Below are 16,861 nucleotides of genomic sequence, written 5' to 3'. Positions count from 1 at the left end.
ACATACACACAAACACACCATCTTAAAATTGTTTTGTTTTTCTTGACATCTTTGATTTTCCACCTGCCTCAAACTAAAAGGGAAACTACTTTTAGCTCTTCACTTGGTTTTCCCGGGCTTTTTCTCACCTTTTGCACATCCTGTTTGCATTTGTCCACTTTCTCGTGGAGTTTCTTCTGCTGGTCTACTGTGACAGAAGCCTCAGTCTTGCCGTTGGCCTCTCGGGCTGCCGCCAGCTTCTCCTCCTTGCAGGCCATGTGGTAGGATTTCTTAGCTGCCTCCATCTATAGGTCCAAACACAGGCATTGTCAGTCCCTCACGTACATGATCTAATATGACCAAAGGAACACAAGGAAGGAAGTCACATCCACTCGTCTCAAAGTAGGAAGGACCTTGCACACGATACTAGATTTGAATGTTATCAGTATATATACTATATATACGTACATACAACTGCTTGCATATTATGATGTCCTCATATCCATGATCAGAGCCTTATTTTGCTAATTAGGGTAAAAGATCAATGTGAGAACATACAACACTGCTACTACTTGCTCCAGTCCATTTCTGTTTTTCGATATCGACGCACATGTAGGGAATTCATGTTTCCAGGTAGAGTTAAGAAATCCCAGTCAGACCGGTGTCTATTAGGGTCTAAATCCTCTCATATCATGCAGGCCCAACCCCGAAGCAACAAACCCAAACAGCCCCTCATAGATGCAAAAACAAAAGGAATATTCAATCAACCTTAAACACAATGCTAAATCAATGGTTTTAGGCAGAGAAGTAACTACGGTATCTACAAATTGTCTCTGAAGCTGAAAATTAAAACACTTGGGGGTCATATACTTAAAAAAACAATGATCAAGAAAATAAATCAACTTTAAAGATCAGCAAGCAAGGTGATACTTTATGTATTGCATCCCCTTCCCCAATCATGTGTTTTACCTTTCACCGTGAACTTAAGTTTAAAGTATAAAATTCTGGAGAATGACTGAATGAATGGATGTTGATGTGACACAGGTGGACACAAGCAAAAAAAATAAAATCACAAGCACAAGGTGTGAGACAGAAAGAACAAGAAGGCAGCGCATTTATGAAACAAATGAAATTTTAGGGCTGCACAATTAAATGTATTATGGATTAGAGCAATGTCTAAATCGCAGACGGCTGCAATGTTTATTAAAAACAAAATATGTGTCAAACCATTCTGAATTAAGTCTTGTGGGGATGCAGAGACGTCCCAGGCCTAGAAATTGTATTCTACAGACTAAAGACAAAAATCTTTGTTTGGTACAGATCCTCGCAAAAATGACACATCAATTCTTTTATTGTGATATTTTTCAGTGAAAATGAGAATCATACAAAAATGATCATTCCCTTCAATATTGTAAATCGTATGACAGTAGTATTATCAGTCCAAATAATCGCAATGAGACATATTCCTCACATAGTGCAGCCCTAATAAATGTGTCTGGAGCTCCCTCACCTCCTTGAGCTTTTTGGCCCACGGTTTCTGAGCCTTTTTGAAGCCCTCCTCCGCCTCCTTGGCCTCTTTGAAGCCACCGATCATTTGCTTGTGATAGGCTTCCTTCTGCCAGTTCTTCACTTTCTCTACGTCTTCGTTCACCAGGTTGTTCTTCACGTCTTGGTGCAGCTCACTCACCTTCTCGGCCTCGGTCATGACAGCCAGCCAGGCTCTCTCCACAGAGCCGTACTGTGGGCCTGGGGGTCGGACAAAATTATTCATCCAAGATAAAATATTTAGAGCAATAACACGCGGCCAAATATTACCAGAGAGCAAAAATCAAACTGCGAAAACTGAGCTTTGGCCAACTGAAAGACAGCGTAAAGCACATTCATTCATAGTCAAGCTATTTCTTTTATTGACCCCATCCTGCCCACATGCTGACCTTTCTCAATGAGCTGTCTCCATCTCTTGGACCATGCGGTGAGCTGATCACCATAGGATTTTTCTATCTTGGCACGTTCCTGCAGACAGCCCATAAGGTCATTGCAGAGCCGATGGCCGTCATCAAATCTCTTGACAGCACGTTTGTAGTTCCCCACCTGAGAACACAGAGACAAACAGGTGGATGGAACAGAAAGAACATCTCTTTACATACAGTATGTTACAGAATAAATAAAAATACTAAAAAACTGATGAAAAGTGTTGTTTTTTTATATATCAGTGGGACTCATTCAACTATATGACACATATAAACTTTGAGACGTGCTGTATATATGGTAAAATGGGGGAAGAGAAGAGGCAATTAGGTTTTTTATTATTAGGTTTTTGAATATGACTTCTGTTTATACAGTGTGATTGTATATTAACCAACACAGTTTTAGTAGTCATGTGGTGGTAGGGTATTTAATCTAGTTGTTATAGCAACACCTCCCCAAAGAAAAGCTAATTGACGAGTATAATAATAATTATAATTATAACAAAAAAAGGCTGCTTAAATGAGGTTTAGATTTAAGGGTTCTTTGGCCCCAAAAGAAACAAAATGAAAAAACAGTATCTTAGTTCTTTCACTATTTCTACACTCTAAAGAGAGGTATGTGTCAAAATTATGGTTTATTCTTCACTTGTTTTTATCTGAATGCTAAAAGTAGTTAGCGGATAGGTTTTGTGGTAAACAAACTGTTTCCTGGAATCATGACGCCTTTTCAGAGATCATAATATTTGTGTCTTTCATTTATTTTACACAACAGAAATCAGATGAGAGATGCAGTATATATGTTCATGTTTTACACTACCGGTAGAAAGTTTGGGGTCATTTAAACGTTTCTATTGTACTTCATTACACACAGAATACCAGCTGAGATCAGTTGCATCAGGGCAGCAGTTTTCAGATTACATTATTGTAAAAGGGTTCTCCAATGTTTTCTCAGTTAATTTTTTAAAATATCAGATTAGTAAACAGCATGTGCCTTTGGAAAATTGGATGAATGGTTGCTGATAATAAGCAATGTAGATATTGCATTAAAGATCAGCCACCTGCTCAGATCAGCTGGTATTCTGTCTATAATGGAGGGGAATGGAAATTTGTAAGTGACCCCAAACCTTTGACCGGTAGTAAACATGCAAACTTAGCAATGGCTCCCAAAATTTAACTCCTCATCAATTACCAAAATGTTATTCTCTGTCTGTCAAAATACACAGATCATTTAAAACTAATTCCTGTCCTCAAGATCTGTGCCAAACTCCCAAACCCAAGCAGGTAAGATGGACATCTCCAAACGGCAACACAAAGACATTAACTCTACTTTCATTTGTTGGGCTTTGGCTCAATTACAAACGAGTTGGCTTTTGAACCCAATTTACCCTATGAAGCATGTTATTATCCAGTACGATTTTAGATATTTTAAAGCATATCTCTAAGTATGTCCTGAAAATAATGAACTGTATGTTCCATTAATTACACTATATGACATGTTACACTATTAATGCCCATTATAAACCCAAGCAAGAAACATATTTAGCCACATTCATTTTCTGTACATAAAGATCTTTTTGTTATCCCACTTAGTCCTCCATGACCAGTGTTCAAATAAATCATATTTTCTGCCAAAAATAATTTTACTGCCTTTTCTATTAGAAATTTTGCCACCTTAAGCAATACCGCCTTAAAAAAGCAGTGCCAGGCCACGTGGATCCGCCTCCTCAATGCCTGCAGGGGGCGTGAGCTCATGGTGCATGATGAAGGAGGGGTAGTGAGGAGGGGAGGAGGGGGTTGCTCGTGCCTATGCATGTGTAGTTATGCAATAACATGGGCTTGTGTTTGTGTGTGTGTATGTGACTGCTTTAATCCTCTTGAGTGGTGTAATGCAGCGAGACATTCTCAGGGATAGACGCCGAGGTAGAAACAGAAATACATAGAAACCAAACACCGCATGTGCATTGTAGGCTGTAAATAGATGTAGCCGTGTACATCGTCTCTCTCTCTCTCACACACATGCACACACACACGAGCCTGTCTGATGTGTTCGCTGGCTGCAGCCCTGCACTGTGATTGGTCCTGACATGAGCATGCATGTGTGGTCACTGTTTGCGATGAGAGAGCTGCAGGGAGGCAGTGAGACAGGTGTGACCATCAGAGTTTTGGCCTGTGTGACAGCTTGCCAAGTCACACCAACAACACGCAGGTGGACTGGTTATATGAAAACACACTTGTTTTTTCACAGTGTGCTGATTATTTCACGGTTGTGTTGAGTTTGTCTGTGTTTCTCAGCCCAGTTGTATCAAAGATCAATGTTTCTGATGACAAAACCTGAGAATGAAGTGTTTTTCTTCATAAACCCTGAGCTCACCCGAGCTTTGTTGCTAGTACACAGCTGTTCTAGGCAGGTGCATGTGGTGAAAGGCCGCCTCAGAGCAAGTGACGACTGAGGCTCTTTGTAGCATAGGCTCGTAGCCACGGAGACAAAGACAAAGAAGACTCTGTACGGAGGGAATTCATTAATGCTAATTTGGTGAGAGTAAAAAGTACAGACGCTACATCTCAGCCCAGAAGCTCAGAAATGACGATGGATTGAACTTGATGTTCCATTTATATTTGTTGTGACGTATCCTGTGATGACACAGCTTACAACAAAAATGTTTTAAAATACTTATACTGACAAAACATAACAAATGTTTGCAGCAGGTTTGGAGTTGACACTCACATGTAAAACAAAATAGTACATGCTCTCAAACCCATTCTCAAACCTTTCTACTACCAATGTGTTGCCCTTTTGATGTATACAATCCTGTTTTTACCTCTTAGGAGTTTCTCCTAATGTAAGCAATTGAATTTTAATTTGGTTTGTGTCCAGATAGTTGTGCAACATTTAAACCAAGACAATAATTCTTGCATTGTTCTTATTTTCATTTTAAATGCAATTAGCATTTTTAATAGCCTGTTTTCTTGAAAGATAAACAAAAACAAATGTTCAAAAAAGTTATTTGTAGGTCATACTTTGACATATTGGAAGTATATTTATTCTTATAACTCATAACTTAAATGTGTTTCTCTTTCCTGACAGGATTGGGCTTCATTAATCAAAACTCTGGAAAAAAGAGTTAAGGCAGGCTATGAAAACTCATGTAATCGCTCGAAAAAGTATGTGAGAATGAGAATAATGCAGGAGTGTCTGTTCGGATAATAACGCTTCAGTCTCTTTCCCTTTTTTAAAGCTTAATGTGTCAAACTATATGACACATGTATACTATACAGACCCAACTGTGTACAAATGGTACTATGTATCATAGTCTAGTTATACCAAAGACTAGCTATAGGTTGTAAATAGAAAATACAGAAACTGCAACTTTTCAGCCGCATAACATAATTTTTAGCTGCAGTTCTGCTTAATGAGGTGGAGAAATTTGTAATTAGGTCACATTTGAGAAGATCTTAATTTAAAGCGTTTGACACTTTAAGAAATACACTTGCCAATGGTAGCATAAGAAGATTGATACCACTCTCACATCCATCTGTTACATACCGCCAGCATAGCATTAATCGTAAAAATAAGGCAGATTTCAGAGAGTTTTTAAACCATACTCCCGGCAAAATGGCTTTTGCGCAAGGCCGTGCATACGGTAATTTTTTATATGCCCTCTGATTTGAGCCTTAGTGGGTCTCAAACAGCATCGCTAAAACTTCCTTTTTCTATAAAAACTCAGTGACGCTAATCTTGTTGTCATAGTTTTTCTGGGGACTCTTGTGGGCTTTAGAAGCCACATCAATACGAGACACAGAGGAGGGCAAGGGCTTGGGTTGCAGGTTGAAACCCCATCAGACCAGACATGACAGTGTTGTCTGTACCTCCCAGAAGCTGTCCATGGTGTCGTCAGCACCTGCACATTCATCGTAGGAGCCAGACATTTTCCTGGATGTGGCAAAGCACTCTAATGACTAAACCTGTCCTCTGCAGCAGAGCTGGGTTCCTCATGCACTGAAAGACACAAAGAGAACAACAACAATGTCAGACAGTGACATTACATTAAACAAATACAGGAACAAAGGAGTACAGAGGACGTGCATGAGCAGACATTAGAAGACAAAGCTAGCCTTTGTGTAACAATGAGGAGAAGCAATGTAGCAGTTTCCCCCGGCAACTGAGGAAAACCTTTCAGTGTGAGGGTTTCTATTCGAGACGTTTATAATAATGTGATATAAATAGTCTCCTCCACCATGCCATGCACACAGCGCCGTGCCCTGAGGAATTAGAGGGGGCATCTTATATTGGCATGTCCTAGAAAAGATACCAGAGAGAGTGGCGCATCACGCAGCTCTGAACCTGAATCCTTCCGCTGTGCAAATACTCATTCTTTTGACACATTACATCTGAGACGTAGTTGAACACACACACAGTACAGAAGCTACCTTGTGTATGGCAGGCCAGAGTGCACCTTGTGCAATTGCCACCATTAATACATATACAACCATTACTACTGTATAGCCAGTCTGTTTTGCTATTTCACATGTGCATATTGTAGGTTTGTTGTGTGTCATACTTGTCATTTGTCACTGTTTACATTGCACTATATTGTCTATGTTTGTCATCTCTGTGAAAACTAATGTTTTGTCGTATTGCACCGACAATAATGAAACGACTTAAAATGGCTCCCTAAATTGTCTGTTACATTTGTTTCGGATAATTGGCAACACTAAAATGGAACGTAAACCCTGATACCTGATCAATATGCCAACTTTTACAGCTATAGATATCCTTTAATGATGTTGCTTAACCACCTATTGCTTTGTAAACCCTGCAGAATACTGTTGCTGCTGGCTTTCCTCCAGCGTTTAGGGCAATTTATATTTATTTTTTTGACGTCTGGTCAATATTTTACCACCCTGGTTAAAACAGAAGAGACTGTGAGATGCTTCATCGGTATTGAGCTCTTTTGAAGCTTAATCCATTTTGCTCACATACAGTAACTAATGGCTTTCCCTTGACAGAGAGCTCTTCATTGCACTGCAAAAACCAATATGGTTATTCAATATACTGCAGGAGCCTAATAATAATAATAATTATTATAATGATTATAATTTTCCTGCTCTAACATAGTTCCTTGATTTTAACATTTAAATGCTGTTGATTGTTATTATCTACTTCTGCACAACCATGTAAAACTCTTATATAGCTTTTAATTAGAATGATGAGTTTTGTCAAATGTTATTAAAAGCACATTGCAATAATATATTGATTGTAGTATGCACAATGCAAAACTAAGTGTTAGTAAGCATGCGAGATGGAGGTCAGTGCAGATGAAGGATGACTCGTGGCCATTTCAGATCAGAAGCTGAGTCTGCACTCTACAGTCTGCTGCAGCACAAGGAATATTTTTGATCAAATATTACCAGTGCCCTCCGTGCTCTATCCTTCCACTTCCTTCGGCAGTCAAGTGCAAACTCATTCCTGCAGCATCCTTCATTCTTGGAATGAGTCATGAAAAATGACTCTCTGTGTTAGGCTCAATGGGAACGGGCCTGAGCTCACTTTCCTTATACATAGGATGACAACGTGATTGTCCTTGTGAGAAAAAAAAAAGAAACTAGAAGGTCAGCTTATGAAGGGAAAGCATTTTTACTAGCAGCTCCAGCAATACACTCTGTTGTCACAAGGGGTCCACTCATCAAAAATGTTATCGGGGGAACATTTGTGCCCAGTGTGATTGGTTCCGGATTCTTCTGCAGGACCGGCAATCTATTCCTGCTTGCACAGCGTTTCTACAAACCAAGCTGTATTTGATCAAAGACCCAGGTTACTGTCACCAGCCATCCCACAGCCGTCTGTGGGGCTCAAACAGACCAGGCTTTCAGGCACTGGTGAATTCAAGACAGCACACAGCAAAATACAAATTCCAAATAACTCTTTAATGATTTGGCAATTTTCCCATCAGTCTCTAAATCAGAGACAATTTGAGCTTTTCAGTTGCACTGGGATCAGCAGCAAAGTCTTTTTTCTGGTAAATTTGTAGCTTTTATTTCTGAAAGGAAGGTTCATAGAATAAAAAAGTGTTTTCTGTGCACTTTTCTCTACTACCATTATTCAATTACAAACAGCATACCGTTTCTCTTTTTGGAAAACAACATTTTACTAAAAAATACTGCAGGACTTGCTAATCCAAAAATTGACTGATATCATCCTAATCCTTTAATCATTATATATAAAGTAGAGTACAGCCAAAAGTGGTCATGTCAAAGTTTATGTAACTACACATTTACAGTAAAAATAAAAATCCTGCTATGAGCACCCTCTGTAACCTTCCATCAGTTTAATGACCATCACCATGAGTGGTATTGGTCTTCTCCTTTAAGGCTTCCAAAAACTATTCATTTAAACATAAACAGTCTGGCAAATTTCCCACTTGCACCCCCCAGGGAGGATGATAATCTTTTGGCAGCTGGATGTGGTGAGCACAGGTTATTCACTGTATATGGACATGTGTAACCAGAGGGACCGACAATAATTTGCCTATAATAAAACCCACTTGCAATGATATGTAACCGTGTGTATAAGTTAAACTCAAACTGACTCATACTTGGTTTACTTTGTGTTTTTTATAAAAAAGGGAGATGTGTATATTCTCCATTTCCAACATGAAAAATTCCCCAAAGCAAATTTGCCCAGCTTTGATGGCAGTGATTTCACTTTGTGAGATTAGTCGGAGGCTCTCTCCTCAATACATACAGACACAATCATAAAAACAGCAGAACATACCATCTGCCTCAAATCTATACCTTATGGAGGTAAGAAAATGTGTTTATATTTAGCTCAAGACACACTGAATGACATATGACATGAAAACATAAATGTAATGCAAGTAGGCCCCATGCAGCTAAGAAGCCTTGAAGTAGCATGTCTTAATCTCAGCAACAAAGAAACACCATTGGTCTAGCAGCCTGTCCATCAGGCCAATCCTCCAATTAGCTTCTACATTGGTGACTACAACACCTGGTGACATCAAAGCCAGTTAAGCTCCGGAACAATGCCAGAATCACAGCTAATAACTAAAACCAACAAACCCACAGGCTTATTTTAATCAAAAACTCACACACTCAATAACAAACACATCCCTTGATGATGTCTAGAAAGCGTTTGGAGTTAACACGATAATTCCCAGAATGCGTTGCACACACATTCTCATTAATGGACAATCTCAAACTAGACAATCAGTCAAATCATTCTGAAGCGTGGATAATCATGTGAAAGATGAAAAAACGGTGGATGAGAGCTGAAGAAGCTTTGGATTTCTGCAAAGACAACGTGGACATACAAGTCATCAGCCTTGGCTCACCGGGCTAAACAACATAGAGAAAGAGAGAACACATGACAGAGAAGTTTCAGTTTTGGTCCATTGCAGGAGATTGTTATAAGTCCCATGAGATGGATGGATAAGGATGGGGTGTAGAAGTGGTAAGCATTGTGGAGAAGGGGCCTATACTTATTTAGATCAATCCCCCTCAGTGACTGAAACACACCTCCCATACCCCCCGTATGAACGGAGAATCTTTCCTAATATCACTATTTTTAAATTCTGCAATGCAAATTTGATATAAATGGGACAGAATAATGAAACAGACCTGCATATGAAGTAAAGAAATACCAAACAATATTGCATAGATAGGTAAAATTTAAAAACAGCTGGAATAAGACACATTTATCCATTTGGATTGGAACCCACTCACTGACCATAACACTTGCTACAGTCAAAGTGCTCCCTTTAGAAATGGAAAGTCTTTTAGGAGTCTTTTGGGATTGCTGAGGCGGTATTGTTGCCTGAAGCTGACAAAATACTACAATTTAAACTTTTGCACATTTGTAAGTAACCAAATATTCTTCTGCACAGTCACTTACCATAGTTGAATCCATCATTGTGAAAGAAAAACAACCTTAAAATTTGAAATCAAACACAACTTCTTGAAAAGACTCCTTTGCAGATGTATGAATTTGTAGTCCAAATGTGTCCTTTGTAGCTGGCACTTTGGATGGTTAATGTGTGGCAATTCTTTTTTATTTTTGCAGCTTTGACCTCTGTGGCCAAAGTGTACCCAGAGAGGACGATAAGTCTGACCAAACCAGCATGTCTCAGAGGCTGAAGGATAATCCTGCAGTGTGCCACTTGAATAGCTTTAGAGGGGGAGGGGGCTTGCTAGGAAGAAGAGCAAAGACGCGGATAGGACGAGTGAGACTACGTGTAGAGAGGAATGTTGATACGAAACTGTAATTGTGACATTATATTCTGACAGGATAGCAAATGTTGTTCCACTGCTTGTTGCTGGACGAGGACACGTGCATTAGAGTTTGTGCCGTGGTATTGATTTAATCTGAAATGCACTTCACTCTTGTAACTGAGTTTACAACAACACCACTCAACTAAATACTGCAGGTATCGGACGAAAATGAATACCTTCCCAGAATGAGACAAATGGTTCCGATAGTCAGAAAGTCCGGTTTTGATAAGCCTTTCAAGCACTAAATGGGAGCCACAACAAACAAGTACGTAAGCTTGTTACCGTAAGAAGATTTCAGAGAGATGAACTAACTTTACTCCAGCACACTGCCAAGAACTCCCCATGTCCTGATGGATTAGACAACAGCATTTCAAAGACGTTGCTGACCTCAAGTTCAGTAACGTAAGGCAGTCAAATAAATCAACCTACGGCTGCACCTGAACTTATTGTGGCACGTCAAACATTTTGATGACTCTACTAAAAGCCTTAGGTCGATGATCCAATACAGTTGATTTACGATGCATACTGGTTGTCTGTGGATACTGTTTGATAAGCCCAGCATGTCCTCCTGTTCAAATGACTGAGTGAAAGAGGGACACACAAGGAGAAAGACAGAGGGAGGCCTTTCATTGATATGTGAGCAAGGAGAGAGTGACAGAGAGAAACTGAGCGAGAGAAAAGCGACAGGGAGGAGAAGGGTGAGGGAGGTTAGATGAAGATTGAGATGGAGGCAGGGAGGGACGTGACAGGAGCGAGGTGAAGGAGAAGAGGAGGGACGCAGGCTGGGACGAGGTGCAGCGAGCTCAGTGACGAAAAGTGGAGCTGCTTAGACAGCCGGATCGCTCCTGAGTGGAAGAGAGAGCCATGGTAGCCACAATGGCAGCTGAACACATGAGGACAGTGATGGGATTCATCTCTCGGCGCAGCGCAGTGTAAGAGGGCTGTGGGATGTTGCCAGGAGACAGAGCTGCCTTGTGCAGACTTTACGCACGCCGTAACAGCTGAGGCCGTCAGTAAGCCGCCCATGTGACCAATGCTTTAGACAGCAGCAAGAAGGCTGACGCAGTGTCAGCTGTCCATCAGACAGCCGACCCATGGGATGTCCATGAGTATGCGCATGCACCAACCCACCCACACACACTTGTGAAGTGTGGGTGTGAAATAGAGAGGGGTAGAGTATCCTACTGAAGAGGAGAGACTCATTCAAAAAAGATGCAGTATTCTGAGCCATATATAAAGAGGCAGAGCAGTAGAGAGAGAGATAGAGGGAATGTGAAAGAAAAGGAGAGGAGAGAGGGTGGCCTTGTGTCAGATTTATCAGCTGAAAGTGTAGGGCCGTGAGCCCTGTTCTCTGCTCACCGGGGCATGGAGTGGGAGAATCAAATCTTAACTGATGTGTTGACCCTAATAGGGAGCCTGCAACATAATTTAGGAACAAAAACAACTACCCTCATCTTCTCTCTTTCTCTTCCATCAGCTTACTAGATAGGTAGATTGTCTTTATTGTCCACTGGGGGTATTTGTTTGCACAATCTGTACAGGGCCTCACAAATGTACCAACTCCTACTAGCCAACAACTACTAGCCTAACCAACAAAGAAAAGGCCCTGAAACAGCCGTACAGGTAGACAGCTGGTTTTAATTGTTAAGAACCACTGTGATGTGCAAGACAAAGTAGAAAGTGAAAGGGAACGAAAACTGAGACGAGCAAGGAAGATGAATGTGTTACACAAGTAGTAATCCGTGCAAAGAAAATGCTCAATGTAAACAAGTAAAGTACAAGTATTCGTCAAAGTACATTGAGTTGGTTACATTCCACCACTGCATGAATGAATGAATGGATGAGGTTGGGACTCTTAAAACCTGTAGTAGTCTTTCACTTACAGTCTGTCTCCAACAACAAACTTATCAGATATTCTGCAGATGAAAGTCTTCTTTAGAACAGAACAGCGACTGATCAAACACACGTTCCAGTCCGATTTGTTACACCCCTATTTAATGAGCTGCCTGGTATTTCAACAAAGCAACCTGTTTAAAAAAGGCCTTTGCCTGTGCAGGGCAGGCTAGCAGTGTGGGTCATGATTTCCATCCACCAACACAGGATGACTCAGCTATCTGATTAGGAATGCTTCTAGAAGTGCTGGCTGCGTAAGCAGAAAGTTACTGCATCATTGTTTGTTCCTTCCTTCCTTCCCTGTTGTCCATTTTCAATCTACTGTATATCTATTTTGTGTAACTGTGTGAGCTAGCCAGGTACGCTTTTGCTCAGCTCCCAGAACAACAGACCACATACTAATTCATCACTCGGATGTAAATAACAACAAAAAGAGAGACATTGCTATTCTATTTCATTAATTTCTGTAGGGAAATGTCTCTCTCTCTCTCTCTTTCTCTCTCTCCTCCGCCCCACAGGGAGGTCAGAGGTCATGCTCAGCTAGAGGTCGTACAGAGCTGGTAGGGATTGAGCATGCAGCCTGTCATCTGACAGCCTGTCATCTGACAGCCCATAAAACCACTCCACTTCCACTAGGACGTCTGAGAATGTAACAGTTGCCAGGACAAAATAATAATATTCAAATAGGAATTCACATTTAGATAGTAAAACTAATAGGAGATAGACAAACATAAAACTGACTTAGACCTTGGGCTGGGAGAGATGGAGAACTGAGTGGGCATGGATGGGCCTTATTCCATTTAATACATCATTAATATATCTAATACAATGAAAGCCATCCTGGCTGAAGGGAATGTCCATTCAGCAAAGATCGCTGAACAAGAGTCTACACAGCCACGCTAGTGGCTCTGTGAGGCTGTAATGAGCTACATTAGTTAACGTCATGCTCACAACGGCACAATGTTAACATGCCTGTTAATTTAGTTGTTAACAATTGCTAATTACCATAAACACAAGGTACAGCTGAGGCCGATGGGAAAGGCATTAGTTTCGAACTTGGATGATGGTTTCAGGTGAAGAGTTAGAGGATCACAAAAGTCAACACAATTTATCCCAAGGGGGACACAATGATCCGCACAAAATCTCATGTAAACGCATTCAATAACTGCAGAGACGTTTCATTAAAAAATAAAAATGCAAAACTGCTGGTTGTGCTCAAGATAAAGTCAGAGTGGGGGGTGGGGAGGGGGAGGATGTCAACAAATCAGTAATATTTATTTTCTGGGGAACATGAATTTACTAAATTTCATGGCAATCCAAATAGTTGTGGCGATATCTCTGTCTGGACCGTGGTGGTGGACTGACTGCATTGCCATGTCTAGAGTCACACACCTATTACAGCTAACGACTTAAACTAAAGTCAGTCTCACCTATTAACTCTATAATACTCCTGAGACAAAGAGTGATCAAATTTGGCAGCTTATGTCAAACAGTTTCTAACTCTTGGTTCCAGTCTTTCCCTTATTAGCAGCAGTGAAGAGCGAGGTGTCATAAGAGATTGACTGGTTAAAGGTATCAATAATATCTGCTTAGACAAAATTAAGAATATTAGCTGCTGGGGCATTTCCAGTCCTTGAAGGTGCATGAAACTGTCCCTGTTGAACCATCAGCACACACTACGGGCAGAGGCATTAAAAAATATCTAGCTCACTGACAAGAGTCAAAGATACACGACTGAGTACATACAATTGTTCTGACATTTTTATAAATCCCAAGTAGCATTGCAGTGTGAAAACAGAGAATCCCACATGTTCAAATGCTTTCCTGCGCTGCTGATAAAGGTCTAATAATAGTTTGAGCTTCGTAGAAATAGATTGACTTATTAAGCAGCTTCATATCAGTTTCTAGGTCAGTTTTGGATTATTTTATCCAATGTGGGCTCTGACTGGTATCTTCTTTGCTAAAGTTCACTGGTACTAAATTTCGGCACGATGTCACTTGGTTGGTCAGCCCGACACTTTGATCCAGACTGAAAAAGCTCAACAACTATTGGATGGGTGCAGTGAAAATTGTACAGACATTGATGGTCCTCAGAGGATGCATCCTATTGACTTTAGAAATGTACTCTTTTTTACATCATCATGGCTGCCATGACAAGTTGTTCAGGTAATCTTTCCCTCTGGATGAATGGTAATTTCTTTGTTGCTATACATTTCCTGAGCGTCATCATTAGGTCCAATCTATCATTTGTCCAATACTTTGCTTTATGACCAAATGGTGCAAACCAAATTCCCATCAGCCTCAGCTGTACTTTGTTTGTGTTTAGGGCTAATCAGCAAAAATGGTCAACCTTTGCATCAACGTGTTACTGTACTAAACCTTAAACAATCAACATGTTAGCATTGTCATCGTGAGCATGTTAACATGCTGTTGTTAGCGTTCAACTGGACGCCGCTGTGTTTAAGTCTCACAGGCTGTTTAGACTGAAAACAGGATATCTTGGTCTAATGTGAATGTGTAGCTACCCTGTTGAACCATTCATGCCAGACACAATGTAAGGTGATATACCATAAATCCTTCTCCAAGAACAGATAAACAGTGAGAGATCCCAGAGAGCTGGAAACAAACCAAGGGACAGAGAGAGACAGTCAAACAGAGAGACATGAAGAGACTAGTGAATTGATGCTGACTGGATCAATCTCAGAATTTGGCTGATCACACACACACACACACACACACACACACACACACACACACAGTGTCCCGAGCGCTGCTGCAGTGGTTATGTAACAATCATGCCTCATGCCACAAGCCTACTGGTGACAGTGTGGTGAAGACGGGGAAAAACGGCAAGGGGAGGGTTGAGAGAGAGAGATGGAAGGGAGAGCAGGGCAGAGTAGGGGGGGGGGGGGCAGACATATTGTGATGGGTGGTGATGAAGGAATGAACTGCAGACATGCAGCAGTGGCTGTGAGATGGAGCGGAGAGGATGGAGGCACTCCAGTTTTTCCTGGTGTCCAGACAGAAAGAGGGAGCAGAGGAAGGCAGGGAGTGAAGGAGCAAGGCAACCGTCAATCTGGAAATGCTGCTCTTCAAAACACACCAGCTTTCTTTTTATCTGCCTGATGCTGCACTGAATACTGATGGGCTGCCTTCGTATGCAATGTCTGTACTGTGTGTGTGTGTGTGTGTGTGTGTGTGTGTGTGTTTTTAATAAGAAGTGGGTAGAATGAGATACAGAGGGCTATAGATTTCTTGCAACTAAAAAGGGATGTACATTGTATCTCAAAATATTTCACACAAAATCCACCAAATGTTTCATTAAAAAATATATATTTCAGGCCCTATCAAGAGCGGAACATAATGAGGTATTTTACTGCAGGAAAGACTATCTCCATAAAACTGGGCTGTATATGCAGTGGAATGGTGGAATGGTGAAAAGGCTCATGCTCCTATAGATACTGACCACCAACGTACAGTGACTTGAGAAAGTTTACACACCGAGGCTAAAGTTGAGGAAAAAGAGGAATACAAAAAACGTGTTTTAGAAATTGATTTTAATGCCTTAATTCAAATAAATAAATAGGAAAATTCAACCTTTTAAGGACACCAATTGTCTTCGTGAATGAACAATGTATTATTAAATAAATAAATGTTCTTCCTTAAAATACAGGGGGCATAAATATACACCCCCCTATGTTAAGTTCCCATAAATGCCGGCAGTTCTTTCATGGATCAGGATACTATGCATCCTGATAAAGTTTCTTTGGCCTTTGGAATTAAAATAACCCCACAGCATCACATAGAAATAGGCATGGGGAACTTTCAATAATATCATCGCTTAATGCAAATCAAACCAGGTATTAATCTAACTGAAATAAAACCATGCCAATCAGTAGGTATGGTGAAGGGTATGTGATGACATTAAGTTATTTTAATTCCAAAGGCCAAGGGAACTTCATCAGGAGGCACAGTACCCTGGATCCATAAAATAACTGGCCTAAAAATCTGCCTGCCTCTATGGCAATTAATCATCGGGGTGTGTATACTTATGTAGGTTGGATTTCCCTATTTTTTTAATTAAGGCATTTAGCATGGGTGTGTCAACGTTCTCAAGCCACTGTACAACTCCTTCAAAGTGCTGCTACAAGCCAATACATAAAAAAGTAAAATTGTTTGTCACTGTGTCAGTGCAATAAAGACCTTCTATATACAGTTAAATGTGATCATGATAACAGGAAAAAGACAGGATCATAAAAAACAACAACAACAACAACACCAGTTTGCCCAGAGAATCATCAACTGAATGTCAAACTGAATGACTATAATCACCTTACCTCCTTATTTATACCCATCTATAATATCCAGAGGCCATTTAGCTGGAGTAACTGACCGATTCTAATGTGTGCCCAGAGACTGAAAACCTCAAATCAGATCTGAGTTGCAAAAATCAAGACTAGACTCCGCAACTGGACCAGCACTCGTTTAGGGTGAGAATCAACTCAAAGAAAATAAGAAATCTGACAGCTTGAAGTCCTAGCTCAACACTTAAAAGCAAAAAAAATCCAGACTATAATCACACTTACCAACAAAAAAAAGCTCATATTTATTGAAAGCAGTCTTGACAACAGATATTGCCAGCTTGGCTTGGAGAGTGATAGATACAGTTGTGGTCAAAAGTGTACATACACTTGTAGAAAATCACAATGTTATGGCTGTCTTGAGTCTTCAATAAG

The 16,861-nt window shown here is 40.5% G+C and overlaps 1 protein-coding gene and 1 long non-coding RNA gene across 3 annotated transcripts in view; one reads left to right on the top strand and one right to left on the bottom strand.

Annotated features, from left to right (window-relative positions):
* Nucleotides 1–16,861, bottom strand: part of LOC117947989 (protein kinase C and casein kinase substrate in neurons protein 1-like) — a 34,068-nt gene that overhangs the window by 6,847 nt on the left and 10,360 nt on the right. Inside the window, exons 1-5 of one of the 2 annotated variants that reach the window (XM_034877404.1) lie at nucleotides 9,856–10,125; nucleotides 5,814–5,943; nucleotides 1,914–2,070; nucleotides 1,490–1,725; nucleotides 129–284 (exon numbers count right to left, since the gene is read on the bottom strand). In XM_034877404.1, coding sequence (XP_034733295.1) covers nucleotides 129–284; nucleotides 1,490–1,725; nucleotides 1,914–2,070; nucleotides 5,814–5,873 — 609 coding nt within the window. In that variant the 5' untranslated portion in view covers nucleotides 5,874–5,943; nucleotides 9,856–10,125. Of the gene's footprint in view, nucleotides 1–128; nucleotides 285–1,489; nucleotides 1,726–1,913; nucleotides 2,071–5,813; nucleotides 5,944–9,855; nucleotides 10,126–16,861 lie in introns of those variants that run through there. The other variant, XM_034877403.1, reaches the window with a different exon arrangement.
* Nucleotides 14,634–16,861, top strand: part of LOC117947993 — a 6,269-nt gene continuing 4,041 nt past the window's right edge. The window contains exon 1 of the long non-coding RNA XR_004657376.1: nucleotides 14,634–14,883. This is a non-coding gene — a long non-coding RNA (uncharacterized LOC117947993). The remainder of the gene's footprint in view (nucleotides 14,884–16,861) is intronic.

Source organism: Etheostoma cragini, chromosome 7 (genome assembly GCF_013103735.1).
Source record: "Etheostoma cragini isolate CJK2018 chromosome 7, CSU_Ecrag_1.0, whole genome shotgun sequence".
In the NCBI taxonomy this organism is placed as follows: Eukaryota; Metazoa; Chordata; class Actinopteri; order Perciformes; family Percidae; genus Etheostoma; species Etheostoma cragini.
This window is presented reverse-complemented; position numbering and strand designations above follow the sequence as displayed.